Source organism: Macadamia integrifolia, chromosome 10 (genome assembly GCF_013358625.1).
Source record: "Macadamia integrifolia cultivar HAES 741 chromosome 10, SCU_Mint_v3, whole genome shotgun sequence".
Lineage (NCBI taxonomy): Eukaryota > Viridiplantae > Streptophyta > Magnoliopsida > Proteales > Proteaceae > Macadamia > Macadamia integrifolia.
In genome coordinates, this window is record NC_056566.1 from 27,061,248 (window position 1) to 27,083,119 (window position 21,872).

Below are 21,872 nucleotides of genomic sequence, written 5' to 3' on the forward strand. Positions count from 1 at the left end.
AAGATGTTTTAGTTCGCCAGGTTGTCTCTTACCTGCCCATGGATTCAGTAGCAGTTCGAAAGGTTGACCTATTCGGGAATCTCTTTTGATGATTGTGATCATTTCCAATAATGTTTGTGTAAATAGTTCATAGTATTTGAATTTTGGGAAGTTAGAACTAAGATTTATCATTGAAAAAAGGGAGAGAAAAATGCTGTGAAAAGAATTCTACGACACCATCAAGAGAATCCCTATGAGGGATCGGGCTTGTTTGTAGCGCTACAGGGTAGTGAGATCCAAGGGCTGGGAGCCCTGAAACAGGCTACCCAAGGCATGGATGCATAGCTCAAGATGCTCTCAGCCCTTAGATCTGCGTTACACACCGTGTTGTGTGATAGAGAATCCCGGTCCTCCCTCAAAGACTCTAAAAAGAATTCCCTGACACCATCAAGAGAATCCCTCTACTCTCTTTGTATCTCTCTCTCTCTTTCTCTCTCTCTCTCTCTCTCTTTCTCCTTTCTGACACTCATTCTAGTCTCTTGTACTAGATCCCTATGTGCCCCATTGGTGTGACACAAAAAATCCTTTCTCAATGGCAACATGAGAACCCTTTTTATTAAATATTATATAATAGAATGGAGAGATTTTGAACAAATGGCATAGGGGAGTACACCAATAAGGAACGATGAAATAATTTTATACGTAACGTGAGGAACAAAGAAAGATGTCATGGATTTATTTCACGGTATCAATGATGGTATAGATCATCATCAATACCGATGTGATACGTATCGGTCCGATTCCAAATCAGAACATTATTTTTTTCTTCTTCTTTAAAAGATTGTTCATACATTACTTCGTATTGTTCAGGTATCAATATCAGTCGACAACCTATCAGATACTCAATCCCTAAACCCGTGACATATAGTAATAGAGAGAGAAAGAGAGGATGAGAACCTTGGATCCGGCTCCTTTCTTGATCATTGATCGCCCAGGTCTGTCCATGGTTACTTGAGCAATTGACACATGTCTAAACAATAATTCAACGGTTGTGCTTCTATTGATTAAAACAGAGAACTCATGTCCAAAGTCATTGGTTCATCATCTGAACACATATTAATCATCCAACTAACTATGGTAAGACCTGGTGATGAGTGCGAGGAGATCCCAATCCTATCCCTATATAGGATTAACAGCCTAGGAAATGACCGGATAGGAGGAAGGTCACAACATGTGCGCGTCAGGTCGCTTATGGACAGTACTTATTCGTCTCTCATTTTTAGAGTTCTGATAATATCTTATGGTCGGTGGGGCCATCATGGCATTTGGTGCTGACGTGTAAACGCACCGATGGGATACGCCCAATGCGCACCTTGCACATCTTATATTTCGACAGGCACAGACCCATGTTTGACACACAAATCCCACTTTCTCTGCATTAACCGTGGAAAGTCCTTCGCATAGGCAGATCTTCTCAATCACCAAACCATTCAGCCCGTTTGATTAGTCGTAGTTTGATGGGGTGGGATTCTTGTACGAATTATCTCACCAATGAGTAGTTAAGGTGTATGGTTAATTGGGGTGGGAGTTTGAGCAGCTAAACTTATTTTTCCTGCTGGCCCACGTGGTTTCGTATTTCTTCCATCCCACTCTTCTGCAAAGTCTTGAAAAATCGGTGGGACTTTACTGAAATTTTGTGACTTCGGAGGCTTGATGCTCTCAACCACATGCCGACCCGTCTCTCATCATCGTGTTACATTGCCCAATCATCGTGCACAGTCGTTGCAACACAAAACGGCTACTACTGCAAGAAAACATATTTGCCAGAAATGGATTCTTCACCTAAATCACAAGCCACCACAACGGGTTAAAATTGTCTGCAATTTGGATCTGGTATAATTCCGTGAAATATCACCTTCAGGGGGTGACACATGGCTGATGCCAATGCAACGGTCCAGATCTAGTACAACTAATAAAACCCTAAATTATTGAAGAGTCATTTAAATCAAATTTAGACTGTTGCATTGGTATTAACCACGTGTCACCCCTGGAGGTGGTATTTCACGAAATTGTACCATAGCTGAATTACAGACCATTTTTTTCCCACCACAACATTACCAGCAAGCCCTCTCTACTCACCAAATCACAAGCCACCACACGCTTGCGATCTCATATGCTTGCAGCCTGTAATATGGGCTGAAAACATCATAGAAAAACACAAAAGAAGATGAACAGTAGTATTATAGGCCCAATATTCCCATTGCACTTGACATTTTGCTCTTCTTCTTCGTCGCCCTTTCTTTCTTGACCAGCTTCTGCATCTGCGGTGACCCAATTTACATTGGTTTCATTTCCCTGGAGACACAAATTCCTCTTTTCGGATCTAACTCCGACACCCTCCTCTCTTCTCTCTCTCTTCCAACGCCTATTGTAATACCGCCATCGCCCAAGATCCTGTCATCATTTACGACCTCTATTATTACACAGGCTGCGGTAGAAAGCTCATAAAAAAAAAAAAAAATGAACAGTTCCCACTTCTTTTCACTTTTTCCACATCAAAACACGATAAAGGTGAGAATGAACAGTAACCATTACACTAATTCCTTTTTCTGTTGTTCACCCCATAAACATGTGGGGCCTACATGTCATACTTTCCCGTCCCATAAAACCCACGAAACAAACGGGGCCTTCCGGAAAAATCGTTCCATCTCTCTCTGCTATCCCTGAAAACCTCACCATATCAATTTTTATCTCTACTCCAACTTTCTCAGTTACTTTCGCTCTACTTTGAAGAGATTTCTACAAGCTCGCTCCTATGATGGGAGACTGGGTTGATCGGGGTGATTTGTGGAAGAACAGGGCTCGAGCACTGCAGCTTCGGATTAGGGATCGTTTTCGCGTCGCCGTTCATGGGAAACGACGTAGGACTGGGTTCTCAGATGGCTATTTATCAGCGTCGCTGCAACGATGGATCACTCGCCTCCGTAAGCTTCGCAGAGATTCATTGCCTGCTTCATCAGCATTTTACCGTAAGCGAGGTAACTTTTGTTTTTGGCTCCAGTTCCTAGGACAATGTATTGACAAGTGTTAGACTTTGTCAACTTCGATTTAAACCTTGAAACTCTGTTTTGTTTAATCGAGAGTAGCTCGGGAATCAATGACATTAGTTATGTAAGTAATATGAATTTGATATGGGGTTCGTTGCTCTTGTCTTTAGTCTTTTACTCTAAAAAGGGCATCATGATTGAACTTGATAAGAATACAAATGAAACATCACATAATTTTCTCAGACCTTGTAAAGTGAGATAGTTTGCAACTTATAATACTGCCTTTCTTAGGATTCTTGATCCTTCTATTAACTTGTACAAGTATAACCCAGCAATGTAAACCTATCACAATCCTGATATTATAACTTCTCACTACTAGAAGGTTACAAATCTCACATGATTAATGGATCCCCACATTTCCATAATTCACAGAATCCTGTAAAACTAAGGTTACTTCATCAGATCATGAAAATTCAAGGATGATCGAAATATCATTAATAAAAATATTATAAACGTGCTACATAATCAAATAATGCCACTCCTACTTATCAATACATTTTATTTAATTAATCAAATATTCGATCTTCATCTTCATATGTTTAGGTGTCATCTGTATCACACTATATGTTTGTGTACTGTGGATGCAAGCTATAAACAAATCTTGACTTGTGGGTTTCATACAATTGCAGTGAATAGAGATATTGATGCAGTTGAAGATTCAGTCATTATGCGCATGCTTCAGGCTCTGGCAGTTCCAGTTATTGGAAATGTTTGTCATGTGTTTATGCATGGGTTTAACCACATCCAGGTATTTGGGTCATTGTGTGTGTATGTGTTTATTGCTGCCTCCCTGCCCGGAGTAAAGTCTGAATTGATTACTTTTGTTGGTGCTGCAGATCTATGGTGCAGAAAAGCTACATCAGGCATTACAGCAGAGACCTGAAGGGAAACCCCTGATAACGGTATGCTCTATTTATCCACTTACGCAGATCAGTTGGTTGCAAATTGTTCAAGACAATGACAGTGTAATAGTTCCTGGCACGAAGCACACACTTGGAACTTCATCTGATACTAATTTTCAGTTTATGTCTGTGTATCACTAAATAGTCCTTTAAAACATATTTTATATCCATCATATTTCTACTTCCTGTGAATGATTATCCCTAGATGGATCATTATATTCTATCATTTCCTCTTTGATCTTTGCCTTTAACCTATGATGAAGATATCCAGTGGTACATGTCTGGTTGACACTTCAGATCCTCATTATAAGAGGGAGATGGGGGAGTTAATTATCTTGTAAATCCTATGCTACATTCTTTTTTTCCGGGAAGAATATAAATGATAACCTGCATTATTGTCTTACAAGCCTCCCATATGTCTGTCTTCGGTCAGCTGTATCAGACAACATGGCCTTTTGGCCATTTCTTTAAATCTGCTAGCTGCTTCAAAAGGCTTATGCACCCCATTATTTACTGCTCATAAAATTGCTTTCTATGCTTATTCATATGCCGCAGGTAAGCAATCATGTGGCGTCTGTAGATGATCCGCTTGTCATTGCTTCTCTGTTACCACCAAGTTTATTGTTGGATGCTCACAGCTTGAGATGGACACTCTGTGCTACTGATCGATGCTTTAAAAATCCCGTGACTTCTGCATTCTTCCGATGTGTAAAAGTTTTGCCAGTTTCTCGTGGTGATGGGGTTTATCAAAAGGTAGTCTACCAGTATGTTAATTTTCAGCGTATCTGTAATGTTTTACCTTTTAAATGCTTCTGCACATATTTTATGTCTTCTACACCAGAAAGTGTACTATATTCTATACTAGTGGAGAGTTTTGCTATTGTTTGGATATATGTGGCACATCCAGAGAACCATGGTGTTTGTGTGAGCTATGTATCTATAACTTCACCCTGTCAATGTCCGGGTTCCCTTGATTGGTTGCTTTTGTGTGTTATTGCCCTTGTTATATATCGGCACTATATGGGATTAGTTGAAAAGGACTTTTGTTAGCCTATTCTCTGTGAGAGACAGTAATGACGAAATGAGGAACTTTAGGCTATTTCATGGAATTCAGTTTAGAGCGTCACAAATCATTTTTTCATAATTAAAAGAAAAAGGAGAGCAGAACCCACAAACAACACATCTAAAAGGGCGCCAAGTCCCCACTGGTGAAAGAATTGGCTGGAGTGAGGTTACCCCTCATTGGGAAACCTCACTCGAGCCCCAAAACGCTGGTGTGCAGAAGCATTTTTTTCTTTTTAACATTAATTCATGATTATCCTTTTTTATTCTTGGTACTTATTTACTCTGCATGCATCCACCCTTTTCTTTTGAATATATTAAATTGAAAATTATAAGAAAATTTATGCAATTTGAGGACACAGAGCTTCGCAAAAGGAAGTGGAGGAGAAGTTGGAATCAGAACGAAAAGAGAAGTGTCATCTCTACACTCCCAAATAAATTATTTTCATTTTCACTTGTAAAACCAGAGTTCATGTTCTAAACTATAGCAATCAAATCCTGTAGTCTTATGTTGGACCATATGCCTTTATGGAAACAATCGTGAATCATACATGCCAGATGAAGTATGGATTATATACTATTTCCTCTCCTGTGTTGAGTTCTCTTTTACTGTGTATGGCAGTCAATATAGCTACAAATGGGGTTTTTTTTCAACTTCTTATTTGAATTGCTTTTATTTTGTAGTTCAAGATAACTTCTTGATGCATATATAGTGAGCTTCAAGATAACTTATTGGTGCATTCTAGTTGGCTTGAATTACTAAAATATCTACTGGAATTTTAGTTGCTAAATAAGTCCAGTTACACACTTAAAATATTTATTTCAGATTGGAAGCATTACTTCATTCTGTGTACTTTCTTCGTTAAATGATTCTTCTTATTCCCTCCCTCTTGAGATGGTTTTAGATTCTGAAAGTTTTATGGGTACAGATTAATTTTAAGTGGATGTTAGTTCTTCAGGACAATACCTGAATGGTAAGGAGAAAGTTTTCCTCCACTGTGCGGGAAGGTTCAACACACAAAACCCTATAGGGTTTTATTATGTTCTTCAAAATACCCTCCTGATACCCTCCTGCATGCATCTGAAGCCCCATGGTCAAGGGATTTGCCTTTACTGTGGCTTCAGGAAAACTCGGTCCAAAAAACAATATTGGACTTCTTGCAAGCTTATTGATCTAGTACCATCCATTATGTATCCCTGTGATTTTTTTGTTTGTCTCAAGTAGTTTTCAAGTTATATTCTAACTTTTGCAGGGTTTGGACATGGCCCTTTCAAAACTGAATAATGGTGGTTGGGTTCATATCTTCCCAGAAGGAAGCCGTTCCCGTGATGGTGGGAAAACCATGGGATCTGCCAAGAGAGGAGTTGGAAGGTAAAAATTGGTACAAGTTAAATTAGTAAATTTTCTGTGAAAGAATCTCTCAGGGTTAGTCTCACCCAAGATTAATTGCTAGTCCTGGGGAATTTGCTGAGGCTAGATATGGCTTGTGACTGATCCTAGTATTCGGATGATTATACCTTAACTAATTGAGCTAGGCTTTCTTCAGTATTCTTTATAGCATATCCATGATCAATATTCATATACCAATAGAAGATACCATTCCTGAAAGAAAATTAAAGAGACAGAAGTAAAACACATGTAAACTATCTTCTAGTTGGATAAAAGCTCTCAAGGAAACCTTTGCAAGCTATAATCAATTCTTATTAAATTCTAAGTGGACCAAGCAGCTAACCTGATAAGCTCATCTTGGCTTATTTGAAACACATTTGGACTGACCTACTACTAATCCATGTGCCCAGACCTCTGTAATATTTGAAACAAATTACAATATTCTATTCCCACTATAACAAAATACTCCATAATTGACTCCAGTTGGTCCTTTTGCAGATCAAAAAAAAAAAAAAGAGGCTTCTGGATCACTTATATAATCAGATATGTTTTGGTTAGCAATATATACGAAGGGCAACCAATTTCCTTATGGTAGACTGGCTATTTTGTTGACTTGGAGAGTTTTCTTGACCCAGTCTCCCGCACTGCTGAAGTAAGTGTGTGGCGACTCCATTCTTAATCTATTATTGGAAAGACATTGGAGATCCAGGATGTTGGTATGTTGGTAAACTCTATACCAAACACCCTAGTGTCTTGGTATTTCAAGGCAAAAGGGAAATACGGGCCTTATTTCTCATTTTTAGACCTCTGGCTGTATCAGCATTGCTGATGGAGGACAAGAACAAGCAAACATATGGCACAACCTATTCACCTGATTATGCCTGTCCAAAAAATTGCTGTTTTGAAGTGACAAGAGTTAAACTAAATAGAAGTGAAACTATTCTATTTTAATATATTTTTCTTATTTGATTTGCATTCTCATCTTGCTTAGCTTGTTTATTTCTCAAAAGATTGTATTTTTCCTAGAAATGGTTTCTCTTTATTGGTTGTCTTTTCCTATTTACTGTATTTTTAAAAATATATATTTTTAGTTGACTCTGTATTTAATTTTATATGAAAAATAAAATCTTCATTAACTTTCCACTTCTCCTGCAGGTTGGTGATGGATGCAGATACTATGCCTGTTGTTGTTCCCTTTGTACATACAGGGATGCAAGATATCATGCCTATAGGTTCAAGTTTCCCAAAGATTGGCAAGACGGTATTTACTCTTTGATCTTTTGATAGCCCCTTTTATGCCCTGTTATCAGCTCTGAAACAACGATATTTTCATCCAACAAAGAGAGGAAAGAAGCCATATTTTCTTCCTAGACAATTACACCAAACATGAGGATTACCATTGGTCCCATTCCCATACATTTTTTCTACCAAATATTGCAAGATTTGAGAATTTGTAAAATCTTTTTCTGCATAATTTTGTATGTGGGCATTTAAAAGATGGATATAAGATCATTTGGAATATTCATTCTTGATTTAGAAGATACGGTTTATGAGCATTAATTTTTAGGAAATATGAGGCTGTAAGTATTCTATTTAATAGATTAGCCGGTGAAATGCTTGATGCCATGGTTTCCTAATCTTCTTGTTTCCTGTATCATTGTCTATTGATTCTAGTTCATCCTGTACCATTTAGTGCAAAAACTGCTGGCCCAATTTGTTAATTCATAGATTGATAGATCATTTTAATGCTGTGTAAGGGTAGTTTGTCTCTCTTGGTTTATGAATTTGAATAATTTTTCTGGGGCCTAGTTTTGTGATTTCAATATAATTTCACTTATATTCATGGTTCGAGAACTCGAGCGAAACATGCCAAAGCAGGTATCGACCTAGGTCGAAACGAAACCTTAGGCTGCGTTTGGTTGCAAGGGAAATGGGAAGGGAAGGGAAGGGTAGTGAAGTGAAGTGAAGTGAAGGGAAGTGAAGCGATTTTTTTTCCCTTTTGAGTCGTTTGGTTGCAACAAAAGTGAAGTGAAATTAATTTACCATAGTTGTTTGGTTGGATATAAAATTGATGTAAAATAGATGTAAAATTTTAAAAAACTAATAATCCAACCAAACTCCTCAAAAGAGATTGGGGGGGGGGGAGTACTTTTCAATCCAGAACCCACCCAGTTCCTCAAAATTTATATTGGTTATGTGAATCAGGTCATTCAAGGTCTATACCAAATCAAACCAAATGTCATCAGATACTATGTTCTATCACTAACCAGAATAAACCATTTCATTCTATAAATCAAATGAATGCAGCATAAATAAATATTTAAAATAATATAAAAGATGATCACAAAGAAAACAATAATAGATCACAAGTGATAACGATTGAACAACCCATTCCAAAAGTCTTTTGGTCACAACAAACCCAACAAGTTAGTAATGTTCCATCTGGCTCAAACCCAAAGTCTTTTGGTCAAAACAAACCCAATTGAGTCGCGTGAGAGAGAGAGAGAGAGAGTCATTAGTGGGGTGAGAGTCGTGAGGGTGGGAGGGAGAGAGATCGTGAGAGTAGGGTTTATAAATTTTTCTTCCTATTTTGGTGGGGAAATAAAAAGGGAAATTTTAATGGTTAAGTGAAATTTTTTTCACATGTAAAATATATTTCCCTTGCAATCAAACATCTAAATTTATTTTTTCTGGGAAAAAAATTCCACTTTACATAAAAAATTTGCATTCCCCTTGCAACTGAAAAAGCCTTAGGGGAGCTTAAAAAATCACCTGTTTTGACTTGGTTTCGACAGGTTTCGACCAAGTTTCCCATGCTTCGATCGAAACATGGGAAATTTCAATATTCCCTTATGCATTTTTTCTCCCAGGTGTGGGAAACTTGGGGAAACAGTGGAGATTTTTATTTTTTGGCACATAGTTATGCCAAATAAATAAGTAAATGTTTTTTATATTGTTATTTCATTTACTTAAGATATTATTCATAAATAAGGAAATACCCCCTATTTAAATCCAATAAAAATAGTTTAAAAATCAAATTCCTAAAGGATAAAAAGTCAACCCTCCCAGTCCAAGAACAAAAATAGGATTTTGGCTATAGGGGCGATTTTCAACTTTTAAATGCTAGGGTTTTTCTCAATTATGAAAATTTTATAAATCCTATAATGTTAAAACATTGTTAAAAACCAAAAGTCTGGTAAAATAATCTTTTGTTTTGATATTCCTAAAATTATTTTCATTCAGACGATTTTAACAGTATTCGCGCACTTTAAAATAAGTTTGACAAGAGCATAACTATGTCATTACATCTCAGATTTAAGTAATCTTAGTCTTGTTGAAAAGCTGGTTTTATGTTATACCTAATTCAAAAAGTCTCATAAAAATAAAAATCATTTGACCAGTCAAACTTATTATAGAACAAGAACATTTCTCTAAATGTTGATTCTTTGTAACTTAATGTGACTTAATGTTGATTTTTTATGATTTGATGTGGCTGAATATTGATTTTAATGACTTGATGTGGCTTACTATTGATTTTTTATGATATAAAATATATATAACTTACTAAATAATGTTAGAAAAGAAAACATGCGTGCCTTGAGGGTAGTGAGTCACTACTTGGATGGAACCGCTTAGACACTCTACTTGGAATTGAGTCACTACTTTCGAGTGTTGAGTAATTGAGTCACTATAGTTCAGTGTTGATAGATAACTGTTGAGATGTAATATTTTTATCTATTTTCGATCATTTGGATTATATCTTATGTTTTGATGTAGATTGTAGACTATATATTGTCATTATGTAGTAGATTTTCAGAATTTAAGTCAACAAGTCAGCGTAATGATTATCGAACCTTTGGTTCACCACACAAGTAAGACTTTATGTGTTTTTTTTTTTTTTATGAAACTAATGATGTGAATGTGTTAGAAATGTTTAAAATAGGTTATACACAAAAAATCAGACAAAAAAAAACATTGTTTGGGGGTCGAAACCTAAGTTTTCACCATACTGGGAAAAAAATCCCCGGTATCTTTGAAAATTTTCAGGTTTCCACCAAAATTTCGGTCTTCCCAGAGGTCGAAACCTGGTTGAAACTCGATACCGTGAACCTTACTTATATTCACTATATTGGATGAGAAAGCATAACAAAACTCTCGGCAACCACGACCAATTTTTTGCATTCTATCAGAGCCAAAGCTAACAAAAGGATGCCCTAGGTCTATAATGCCTCTCAAAAACTGTCTTCTACATCTAGATGTTCAGCAACTTAGGACAGTTGAAGTTGCCAGCTATTACTGCTGGTAAGGGCAGTGGCTTGTCATAGCAATGTCTTGGGGTCAAATCCCACCTATGCCTTTTGGGGGCTGGTGCTGGTTGAAGGTTAAGGGGTGGGGGAAATGAGCAAGTGGCCAAAAAAAAAAATTAGAAGAGTTTTATGGACAATGCTCACGTTTTCAGCCGAAATTTGATAAAACACAAAAAAACATCGTAGGTTAGGTTTTCAACATGTGAAATTAAAGCGTGAGGCGGGACTTGACTAGCTTAAAAATTAATATTTATTCTTGAATATTGCCCCCAAAAAAAAGGAATGCAATCATGACTTCTGCTTTAGCTTAAAGATTAGAAATTCGATGCCTCATCTGTATCAAAGCCATTTTTTGCCCCAGTGGCCAATATAGCCAACCAAAATGAAGTTCACAACTAAAATTATCAGAATTGCTAAAAAGCCTTTGACAGGATTGCAGCAAACGTATTAAGTTGATAATCACTTCCTCAATCAGAAATCTGACAAATTAGTGCTGATTTGCACACCTTATGTGATGATGGTCAGTGATTAATAGTGGTCATCTTTCTGTAACCAGTTATCAATTGTATTTTGAGCAGTTTGGGCATGTAGGATAAAGTACACGGGGATAGTTTCAACGCTACAGCATCTGTCCTTGCTTAATTTTTATATATTACAAGTCATTCTGGTTCTCAGGCGTAGTTTAATTAATTTCATTTCTGGTTCAGCAGACATCATTCTGTAAGGCTTCGTAGGCTTATTGATTGTAGGCTTGTATGCAGCTAGTTCACAAGTCTGCACAATTTTTGTCTTAATGATACAATGAAGGCTGAAAAACCAGAGAATTATCATGTAATACATCTTCAAAATGAATAGTATACCTTAATTCAATGTTAGATAGTGTTTTCCCACTCAGTTCATCTCATGGCCGAATCATTGATCATTATGTCTATAAGTTGCTGTTGATCGTAGTCACTTTGTTCACATGCTTGTGCATTGTACAGGTGACAGTGCTTATAGGTGATCCAATCCAGTTTGACGATTTGCTCCTTACTGTGGATGATACCCAAGAAGTATCTAGAGCAGAATTATATGATGCCATAACTTCTAGGGTTGGTCATCGACTTAATGAGTTAAAAGTCCAAGTTGATAGATTGGCCCTTGAACAGTCGCTTCAAGTCGAAGGTCAAGCAGTACCAAATGCACAACGTGCGAATGGACTTCTGCAGCAGGTGGACTGGGAAGCATTTGGCATGTCAAGTTACATACAGACAGAAGATCATTCCTTTTTAAGACCGGCAATTCAAACTCATCTGGAGGTAAATCATGATCAAGGACCAGGATTCACTTCTTCTGATAGATACTTTAGGATGGGTTTCTCTTATGAAAGTGGGATTGTTTCAAGGATCCGTGGTTATATGGACCCAACTGAATTAATGGGGTTTGCAGCAAAGGGTTTATTTATGAAGAGCAGAATACAGGAGCATAAATGTACAAGCTTTCGGGAAATTGCTCCGTTGAGGGTCTGGAAACAGTTCCTCGAAGCTAACATTCTCCAGCAATGGAGTCGCAGCTAAACATTGATTGACTGATCCAGTGATGTTTGTCGAAAGATATTGTTACCTTAACTAAAGTAGATTAGTGTGAGGTTTTTAATTTACAGGTCCGGTCATTGCAGACTATAAACTTCATTAGTATGTGGGGTATGCCTTCTTGCTTGAAGCTTCTCATCATGCTCAAGCTGTTGGATTAGGTAAGAAAATGCCATGGAAACAACTAAAGCCATGCAACGGTAAGAGGGTGTTAAGAATAGTAAAGGAATTTGTAAAGAGGAGTAAACATTAATGATTCCCGATGGGTGTACTTTCCTGTAGGTGTTGGAAAATTTTCTTTTAAAAGAAGAAAAAGGAATGTTTTGTAATCATCATAATGTAAATTAATTAAAAATTCTATTATGTGGTAATTATTTTTTTACGATGTAGTCTTTATTTCCATTTTTAAATTGAAGGGATTTGATTGCAAAGTAGAGTAAAATTTAAAGGGGAAAGAAGTAAGAGTGTCGATTCCAACATGCTCCCCCTCATATAATGGGTACATGGTGCACTCACATTGACACTCTCACTCTCTGTCTTGTTCAGACCCATTTGTGCCATATGTGGATGATGCCATTGTTTTTACTGTCATTGGTGTGGGGTGTTGTTTCCTCCGTCATCCTCATGAATCCTCTCCCAAAAATTTGTACTAATTGAGATTGTTAGGAGAGATTATGAGTTCTTACAAATTTACATTTTTAATCCCTCTAACTAATTGATACATTGATCTATGTATACTTGGTAAATTTGTTCATAACCGCACTAGATCAAATGACGCTAAATTTGTATAAGCCAAATTTAAACCCTTCTAAATCGAAGGTTAAAACATGAGTTTAAGATTTTAATTTTCACTTCTTTTGCACTTCTGCTTAAAATCGATTCAATTTCAAATTTGGTTTGAGGTTATGAAAATTATTTTGTTTAATTTTAATTATACATAATTGTATCCATAATCATAACCAAACAATTTCTACAAAAAAAAAAAATCATAACCGAACAATTGACACCCATAATGAGGCTGGACTCATAACAAATTGTATTTTGGGTAAAAAAAGAAAAAAAAAAGAAAGTGCAAATAAAAAAACAACAAAGGAGACCTTTTGTTTCAATTTTCCAATTTTCTCCAGTCCCACTAGTAACTTTGAAAATATCAAATTTCCCTCACTTTGCAGATGAATGCAGTTGTTCATAATAATTGACGAAACACTTTCTGCTCCCACATCCCGTTCCCGCCACAATTATAATTTCCGACGCGGAAAACACCATAGAAATTATTAAGGTTGTCGAAGTCACATCTCTGATATATCTACAGAAATGGCCGACGAAGAATCTCAGGAGCTCAGCGAGAAGCAGAAGAAAGAGATCGCTAAATGGTTCCTCGTAAACTCTCCTGCCGGAGAGATCCAATACGTCGCCAAAGGTTTGTATTCCTGAGTTTCTTTTAGTTCATCAATTTCAACCTTCAAAAATGGATTTCCAATTGGGGTTTTCGGTTTCTTAGATATTAGATCCATTTTAATGGACGAAGGCATCTATAACACGGCTGTTTCGGAAGCATTTCCTCTTTATAACAAAGCTCAGTTGATATCTCTTGAAATGTCTAACAGAAGCGGAGAGGTATGTCCTAAGATTCAATCCCATTTGCTAGATCGATTTGGATCCATTAAACTGCTACTATGTCTTTCATATTGTCCCTTGTAATTACTTTACTTTTTCTTTGACAGTCTAGTTTAATTATTGTGGGCATTGAATCACATTGAAAGTAAAAGTACCAGACATTTGTAATAGAGCCCTAACTTAGATTTCCTACTAAAGGCAATTAAGCAGCCCTGTATGGCTGTATCATTCAACACATTAATCAAATGAGGGAGAACAAAATTGTCTGTAGTGGATATTTTTGAATTTTTGCTGTCCCTTGGAGGAGATGAGCGTAATTCAAGGTATCTGACTGTCATCACTTGAATATTGGCTACTGAGGTGCTTAATTATAACACGTAGAATCAAGTGGGTTTGAGTTATCTCAGCCTGTTTCACTAATCACGACTTGCAACTGGTGTTGTATCAACGCATTAAACACCCAGGCTTCAGCATACACAGGCTATTGGATTTTGTTTGTTATTAGAACATGCATATTTTAACTGGATACCGTTAAAAGTACTATCTTTCAAATGTTTCTCACATTGGTATATTATGGGTTGTTTTTCAGGTGCTTGTCACATCATTTGGCGAACTAAGTGATAAGGAATATCTTGATCCTAGGACCGCCCAAGTTGCCACGGTTGACCATATCAAACAAGTAATTCTTTTGCTTTATTTGAGAGAGATGTATAGGTTGCAGGACCTTTGATTGGTTTAGGCCTCTTATAGCTCACCGTGTATCTCATGTCAGGGGACCAATACCTCTTGGTTCTTTCCACCTTAATGAGCGCATACAGAAGGGATTAGCTCAGAGTCTCAGACGATTTTTAACTGTCTAATTCCCCAGCCCTCTTTGTAAGCTTTTTTGAAGATATATTGAAATTTATAGTGAAGTTCGAATGGATATATTGGCCCATCTAATTATGGGTCTTGACCATATTATCATGAGACAAGTGGCAAGTTATAAGTGCCCCAAAACTGTTATAGTAGTCTTGCTGACCCATACCCAAGACATTTCCTATCTGAAAACTGTGACCACTACTCTGTTTTACTTGTCTCGAGCAAGGTTCTTATCTTGAATTCAGATTGACCCAATCAGATTGGGTTTGGCAGGATTCAACCTGTCTCTGCAACATCGATATTTAAACCTTGGTCTTGAGAAAGATTTGCCAAGAAGGTAAACTTATGGGAACTAAACTTGAAAGGATTGTTTAACTTATGAAGGCTTGTCGGCTCTCCCATATTGACTTAACTGAAATAGAGATTCATTGCCCTAACACTTGGGTCTGTATAAACAGACGTAGTGGTCTGTATGAGTGCTCATTTTGTGGTTTTTTAGGTCTCTGATTCTCACAAGTTGTGGTGTATGTATGCTAAATTGTTCCTTGTAACTCATAGAAAATACTTTTTAGGAAGATAATAAGCTATTTTTTTATAATAAAAATAGGAATCTATCATGAGAGAAAAGGAGATGGGGGATTTAGTCCCAAATACAAGATTGGACGTTGTATATAATTCACGTCAAAATGTCAGAGATGTAAATGCAATGCTCAAGGATATGATTTTTTATTCTTATTTTATTCCCCCCTCCCCCCCCCCTCCATTGCAAGAGTCCACATGAGTTTGATTCTCATATCCTTTTGGAAGAAAATGTTCATTTACTGACAAGTTTTTTTCTCCACCTTTTTTCTGTATCACTATTGTTCCAGGCTTGTATAGACGTAAGACCTGCTGCTGATGAGGAGCTCCCATCCGTGTATATTGAAGAGTTTCGGTATGTTCTTGTCCTAAATATGGTTAAAGATGCTTACATTTAATATATTGTTGGGCATCAGGTTTATTCTAGGAGCTTACTTCTAAGGACATTTGCTAGAGCAAAAGAAAACAAAATGACCTGACCTGGCTTTTTTGACATTTCGGAACTCTAGAATGTTCTGGTCACAAATGCAAAATGTGATTGGTTCAATAAGGCATCGGTTAATTTGTTTGGAGAAAATATATTTACTACTCACCAGTTGACTTTTTATCTGAGAGCCTTATAAAGAGGGAATTTTATGAATTACATGGTATATCTCTCCCATGCTGGCTGAAGAAAAACACAAAAGAAGAATATTAGAAAAAAGAGCAATCAACTCCTATTTTGTTTGGACTTCATTTTTCCCTCCTTTGTTTTGTATAGATCCATATAGCCAACCCATTAAGTTGGGATAAGGCTGAGTTTGTTGCTGTTGTTGTTGTTGTTGTAGTAATCGACTCCTATTGGATGCTCATATCTGCTTAGTGTACAAAAGTATAATCCATACTGTCTCCATGAATTAAAGTAGATGCTGCAAAAACAAGGTTTATTTGTCTAAGAGCTTGAGGTGTTCATAGAAGTTCTTGAAGAGGTCGATTGAGGTGACAGTGCCTGCCATCTATTGATTTGTGCAATGCAGCATGGTAAGCAGTTATCAGGGTAGTAGCTGCAGTAGTTGTGTTAGCACAGAGAGTAAAACATAAATAGGCAACTGATAGTCATATTAATATTTCCCCCTGCTTTCTTAAGAGGATTTTAGTTCTGTTCTGAATTCCACAGTTGTCACTTGTCACGGTGTCTAAGTGATCCTAGGCGTTGGAGGAGGAAAAAAATAAAGGCGACACCTTTACAACTATACTGAATTCCATGAACATCGAGAGGCAGTCAGAGAGAGTCTTTACTCTTCCTTTCTGGTAAACCCCCATAAAGGGAAGAGAATTTAAATGCTTTTAAAACAATTCTGGGTGCTTACTGAAGTATGCTCCTTGTATGCCTGGTACCTCAATTGCAGTGCATGCCTCATTTCAGCAGTCTAGCGTTTCACTTGTAGTGCTTTACGTGAACGCAACTAATGTGCTGTATGTATTAATTTTCCCTGCACCACACCTTTGACAACACTAGCTGATATCCATATAACCATACATGCTTGTTAAAGGAAACTGTTGTAGGAGCAGTATTTTGAAAACTGGCACCATCAACACAGTCTAGACCGGTCTAAGAGTCTGACCATCTTCTCCAAATGGTCTGAACCACAACGTAACAGTTGTATACACTATATAATATGCTACTTCAAGCACTGACATAGTGTGTGAGGTGATACATTACTTCTTCTAAACACATGAGATTTCGTGTTTGAGTCACTTGTCCTCCCTTTTGTAATATAGTCTTAATTTTCAAAAATTAAATAAAGAATGAAAAATTTGTTGGGTGCTTTAGGGCATTAGCTGTTTGACATTGTGCATACCCATGTTTGAGTCACATCAACCCCACTTCTGCTTTACTGAATCTATAGTTTTAAATTCAAATGGGAAGTCAGACTATGAAATGCTATATCCCCAAATGGCAGTCCAGGTGGTTGGTAAGATCATGATGTTCGGCAGTTTGAATGATATGACTGCCCAAACCATGTGTAGGAGAATCTTTAGCTATGGTCTATGTTATGTTGTTGTGTCGTAAAATCATTCCATGTGGACATGGCATGATACAGAATCCATATTGGATATGCTTGAGCTTATCATGTTAAGATATTTCTTAGATTGTTTAAATATGTACTAAAAATTGGAAAATTAACAGTCATTATCTATTATATTGCTACTGTCATGTCTATCCTTCCCGGGTAATGTAGTCCATGTGTATATTTCTAATCCTTGATTGGCTGGCAGGTTAATGGGTCAAGACTGAAAGAAATTTAAATGAGATGGTGTTATTATTTTTTCAGGCTTCATTTTACTTTCTATAATTTTCTTATCCGGTTCATGGCAGATGTGCTCTGGATGCAGAAATCATCAAATATGTTGGTGAAGCATATCCAAAAGGTGTCTGTTCAGTGTACTGTGTTGATGGAAAAGATGTGGAAGGACCAGGGTCTAATTTTGAGCTTGCAGTGGTGATTTCGCTGCAAGAAATAGCCCCCAAAATTTTTGGTGGGTGAATTTACAAATTATGTACCTAATCATGTTTTCATTATTTGTATTTATTCAATGGTTTTTCTCTAGTGCTGGTAATACTGTTGGTTGTCTGGCTTGAATTTATCTTGCCCACATTTCCTTTCCCATGGTTTAAATGATGAAACATAATCCATTGATCATTTGCTTTGTGGCTCTCATACTTGTACCATGTCCATGCACTCTCTGACAAGTATAATTTAGACGTAAAATGCAGAACTTATCATTTCCCTGTGAAGGTTCTTATTTGTGTTATATTTTATTTGACAGCAATGGAAATTGGCGCTCAGTCTGGAATGTTGGATTTAAGGATGATCTGCAAATGATTGAAGTAAGAGGTAAAATACAGGTATGGTTTGTAATTTTTCTTGGTGCAAAATAGCTAATTTACACAATGCATGATAGTCTCTGGATTTATCCATCTCCTTGACTAGGTTGTGTGTCTGACAGTGCGTGCATACTTTTGAACTTGTTAAGAACATGGTATGTGTATATTTCAGGTGGGGGCCCACTATTTTGAAGAAGGGAACGTTCAACTGGATACTGAACATGAATGCAAGGATTCAACTATTTTTCAGGTTAATATGAGCTGTCCAATCATCCCACATCCATATTGCTGGACTATGCTGCTTCTACATTATGTGCCTGTTACTCTGTTGGAGCAAATCCATATCTTTTGTTCTCTTATTGTTGAAATATAAGGTTTTTAGTAGATTGAACAATTTACACCAGGCTGTATGTGAAGTAGGGCATTAATGGAGTGGGCTGGATCCAAGATCAATCGGAGCAAGATATATTTTCTTTGTCTGGTTCCAGGATCTTGACATTGGAAGCTTCTTTGAAATTTGGGTTCAATTTTGGAATTGTAAGTTGGATCCTATCCAAATCCAGGTTAGGTTAGGATGTGGGGAAAGTTGGCTCTTTCAGTGTGTTATATGAAAGGGATCCAAATTGATAAATTATCAAGATCCTCTGTTGGATGAGCATCCATAATTATGGAATTGAGTCAGACCTCGATCAGCAATTGCAAATTTGGATATATTTAGATCTTTATATGGGCCCAATTCAATTTCACATTTTCATGCCGTAAATTAAAATAAAATAAAATAAAAAGTTAAGGTAGGCCTTGATCATGGTTCACCAATTTGATTGTTATACACTGCATATTCAGGGGTTTGCGACATGCCCTCCTGTATTGCTGTATTGCACATATGAGAGCCAAAAAATTCCATCCTGACTTCTAATCATCAAATTTATTTGGGTGATGAGAAATAATATGATGGATTGTTCATAGAAAAAAATTTGACAGCTAGGATGTTCAGAATTGCCCCCCTGAGCCATGCTGGCTGATTATTGTTTTACAGTCAGCAATAACAACAACAATCATAACCTTGTCCCAACTTAATGGGGTCGGCTACATGGATCCGAGATAGGAATAGGATTATAAAGAGACAACATAAGTAGGGTGAGGTGAGGTGAGGTAAGGTACAAAGTAGGTAAAACGTAGAAGTCAGAGCATCACAGGAACAATCCATTATAAAGATGCTTGAAAAGACTATTGGGGTGGTTTCCATCAATGTATCATTTTTATCAGCAATCATTCTGATATTCTTATTCAGTATTCCAATTCATTTCATCCTTTGAAGTGCATTATTGTATCCATTAAAGTATTTTTCAAGGACCATGTTTTCTATGTGACTAATTTATCATATATTTCCTTCGTCAACTATTGGAGTTAAATTCATGAAAAAAGCATTTGCTTGTCCACTCTGTTCTTGCTTCTTATTTGCTTCCTTTTTGTTGACAACCTAATATATGTGACTCAAGACTTCTGTTTCTGTTTCAGCTCCCTGAAGATTGTGCAATTGCTGTAGCAAACATTGTTCGCCACCATGAAACTGAGTATTTTGCATCTCTTGAGGTTCTTATTGTCTCTTCATAACATCAGATGATTGAGATTATATTATTGATATGAGGTTCTCTCTACTGACAGTTCCATGTTTGCAGGTTTCATATGCAAAATTGCCTGATACAACTTTCAAGGTATTGTTTTTATTATTAAAAAATAAAAGACAACTCCCCTGAAATTTATATTCATATTCTATTGCACAGGTGCACAATCAATCAATGAAGTCAATCAAAAAGCCACTTTTTTGATAGGTTATGGCCCCAATATCATACCATTGTGATTATTTTTTCAATTGATATCTAAGGAATGAATCCATACTGTATTATCAATCCAGACGGTCAAATCAGCCACATCGGAAAGTCCTCTATATATAATACACTTTCTTTATAGCTCCTCCCAAACTGGTTTATTATTTCAATTGGTTATTTTAGAAGGGCACTTCAATTGGTTAAAATCCTTTTATCTGTGCTTTGTGATTCAGGACCTTCGGAGGAAGCTTCCTGTCACTCGTACCCTGTTTCCATGGCATAATACTTTGCAAATTAGCCTCACCAGAGATATTACGAAAGAACTTGGAATTGGGAAGTGAAAACTAGCTAGGGAAAGTGAGTTCTTTTTATTGAGCTAATGTGCTCTTTCCTGTGTTATCCTAATATCATTTTCATTGAATCCTTCTAGAGTCCATGCTCATTTCTTTTTCACTTGCTGCATCAAATGTTTGTAGTTTGGCTCTCCGTGCAATGCTATCACTGCTCTGTCTAAAGAAAATACTATTACTATTTTTTTTTTCGTTGTTGAAAATACTAGTACTATTTTGTGTTTTCAAGTTTTGTTGTTGTGTGTCCCAGTTCTAGTAATTTTCGCATATTGTATTCAATTCATAAGATGTCGAATTGTTGATATAAACCATTAAACAAATTCTGGATTCTTTTGGTTCTGTCTGCTCCATTTCTTATGCAGCGCAGCAGTTGGGGAAGTAGGGTTCAACGCAGAGGGCTTACATGCAGTTTGTTGGAAATGTTGAAGGTAAAAAAATAAAAATCAACTAACACAGACAATAATTCTGTTACTAACTCAATGTAATAACTAAGATTTTCAATTAAATCATTTATATTTATGCAGAAGAATATGGAAGAAGAGATTTTTTAATCCTTTATATTTCTGTTGAATATGGAAGAAGAGATTTTTGTTGTACTTCTTATATATTAATTAAAGTGTAAGACCTGCTGTTGATGAAAAGCTTGCTTGTGGCATATTGGATGGGGCAGAGATTTTGTGTACAAGTAGATCCGATCTTCTGCTTACATGTCGAAATAAAAATTCAAAAGTCTAGGACCATCAAGAGAGTACATTAATTCAATCAAAGGCTCACCATTACACAGGAGGTATTTGATTGAAGTAGGTTATGAAATATACACCATTATCTTATTGGTATTACGGTTCATACATGGCTGTACGGACAAGAATCTTAGACAATCACCCAGTTCTGCCACACGGCATGTCTGATGGAGCTAAAATTTACTTTCACTGTCTCTCGTTTAAAAAAAAGAGTAAGAGATAGACATCTCTTTGGTTTGTGAACTTGGTTTTAGGTATCAGTAAGGATTGGTCATGCTCCTGACCGATACTGATACATATTATGGGTATGGCAGAAAATAAAAATGAACGCTTTTTTCAGCTGATTTTACCGATACTGATGGATATGTATCGGTTTTGAAAATGGTCCAACTGTTTGGATTTTTACTTATGATTTCTATTGTTGAAGCTAGAAAGTGAGGAAAAAATTTGGTTCACACCCGTCCCTTTTCCCCTACCATATTTTGCAAAGTAAAACGATGGTTATGTTGTCAATATCATGAACCTTCATACACTCTCCCCTCTTTACACTTGGGTCCTTTGTATACAAACAGTGTGTTGCCCTCTTGTGCTTCTCTTGGCTTGGCATAGGAGATTCCATCTCACACTAGCAATCTCTTACTAGAAATATAACTAATTAATGGACAGAATGTCATTGCCAAGTTGTGTGGTCCTATGCAAGTGTGAGGGG

The 21,872-nt window shown here is 36.7% G+C and overlaps 2 protein-coding genes across 2 annotated transcripts; both read left to right on the plus strand.

Annotated features, from left to right (window-relative positions):
- The first annotated feature begins 2,662 nt into the window (after positions 1-2,662).
- Positions 2,663-12,700, plus strand: LOC122091401 (tafazzin). The gene is made up of 7 exons (XM_042661322.1): positions 2,663-3,017; positions 3,716-3,834; positions 3,923-3,988; positions 4,544-4,741; positions 6,304-6,422; positions 7,596-7,701; positions 11,731-12,700. Exons 1-7 carry the CDS (start codon positions 2,795-2,797, stop codon positions 12,301-12,303), a joined length of 1,404 nt encoding a protein of 467 aa, XP_042517256.1. The 5' UTR covers positions 2,663-2,794; the 3' UTR covers positions 12,304-12,700.
- Positions 12,701-13,414: 714 nt separating this feature from the next.
- On the plus strand, positions 13,415-21,064 carry LOC122091402 (F-actin-capping protein subunit alpha). Its single transcript, XM_042661323.1, is given in 12 exon segments — positions 13,415-13,738; positions 13,820-13,935; positions 14,525-14,614; positions 15,666-15,730; positions 17,735-17,862; positions 17,865-17,895; positions 18,187-18,265; positions 18,417-18,494; positions 19,763-19,837; positions 19,924-19,959; positions 20,307-20,430; positions 20,786-21,064. Coding segments are annotated over 11 exon segments (912 nt in total). The 5' UTR covers positions 13,415-13,632; the 3' UTR covers positions 20,415-20,430; positions 20,786-21,064.
- Positions 21,065-21,872: the final 808 nt, after the last annotated feature.

Bases quoted from the DNA above. Each gene is read 5' to 3' on its own strand.
- LOC122091401 (XM_042661322.1), top strand. From the start codon at position 2,795: ATGATGGGAGACTGGGTTGATCGGGGTGATTTGTGGAAGAACAGGGCT. The intron at 3,989-4,543 runs GTATGCTCTATT...CATATGCCGCAG, and splicing joins AAGGGAAACCCCTGATAACG to GTAAGCAATCATGTGGCGTC. The intron at 7,702-11,730 runs GTATTTACTCTT...TGCATTGTACAG, and splicing joins TCCCAAAGATTGGCAAGACG to GTGACAGTGCTTATAGGTGA.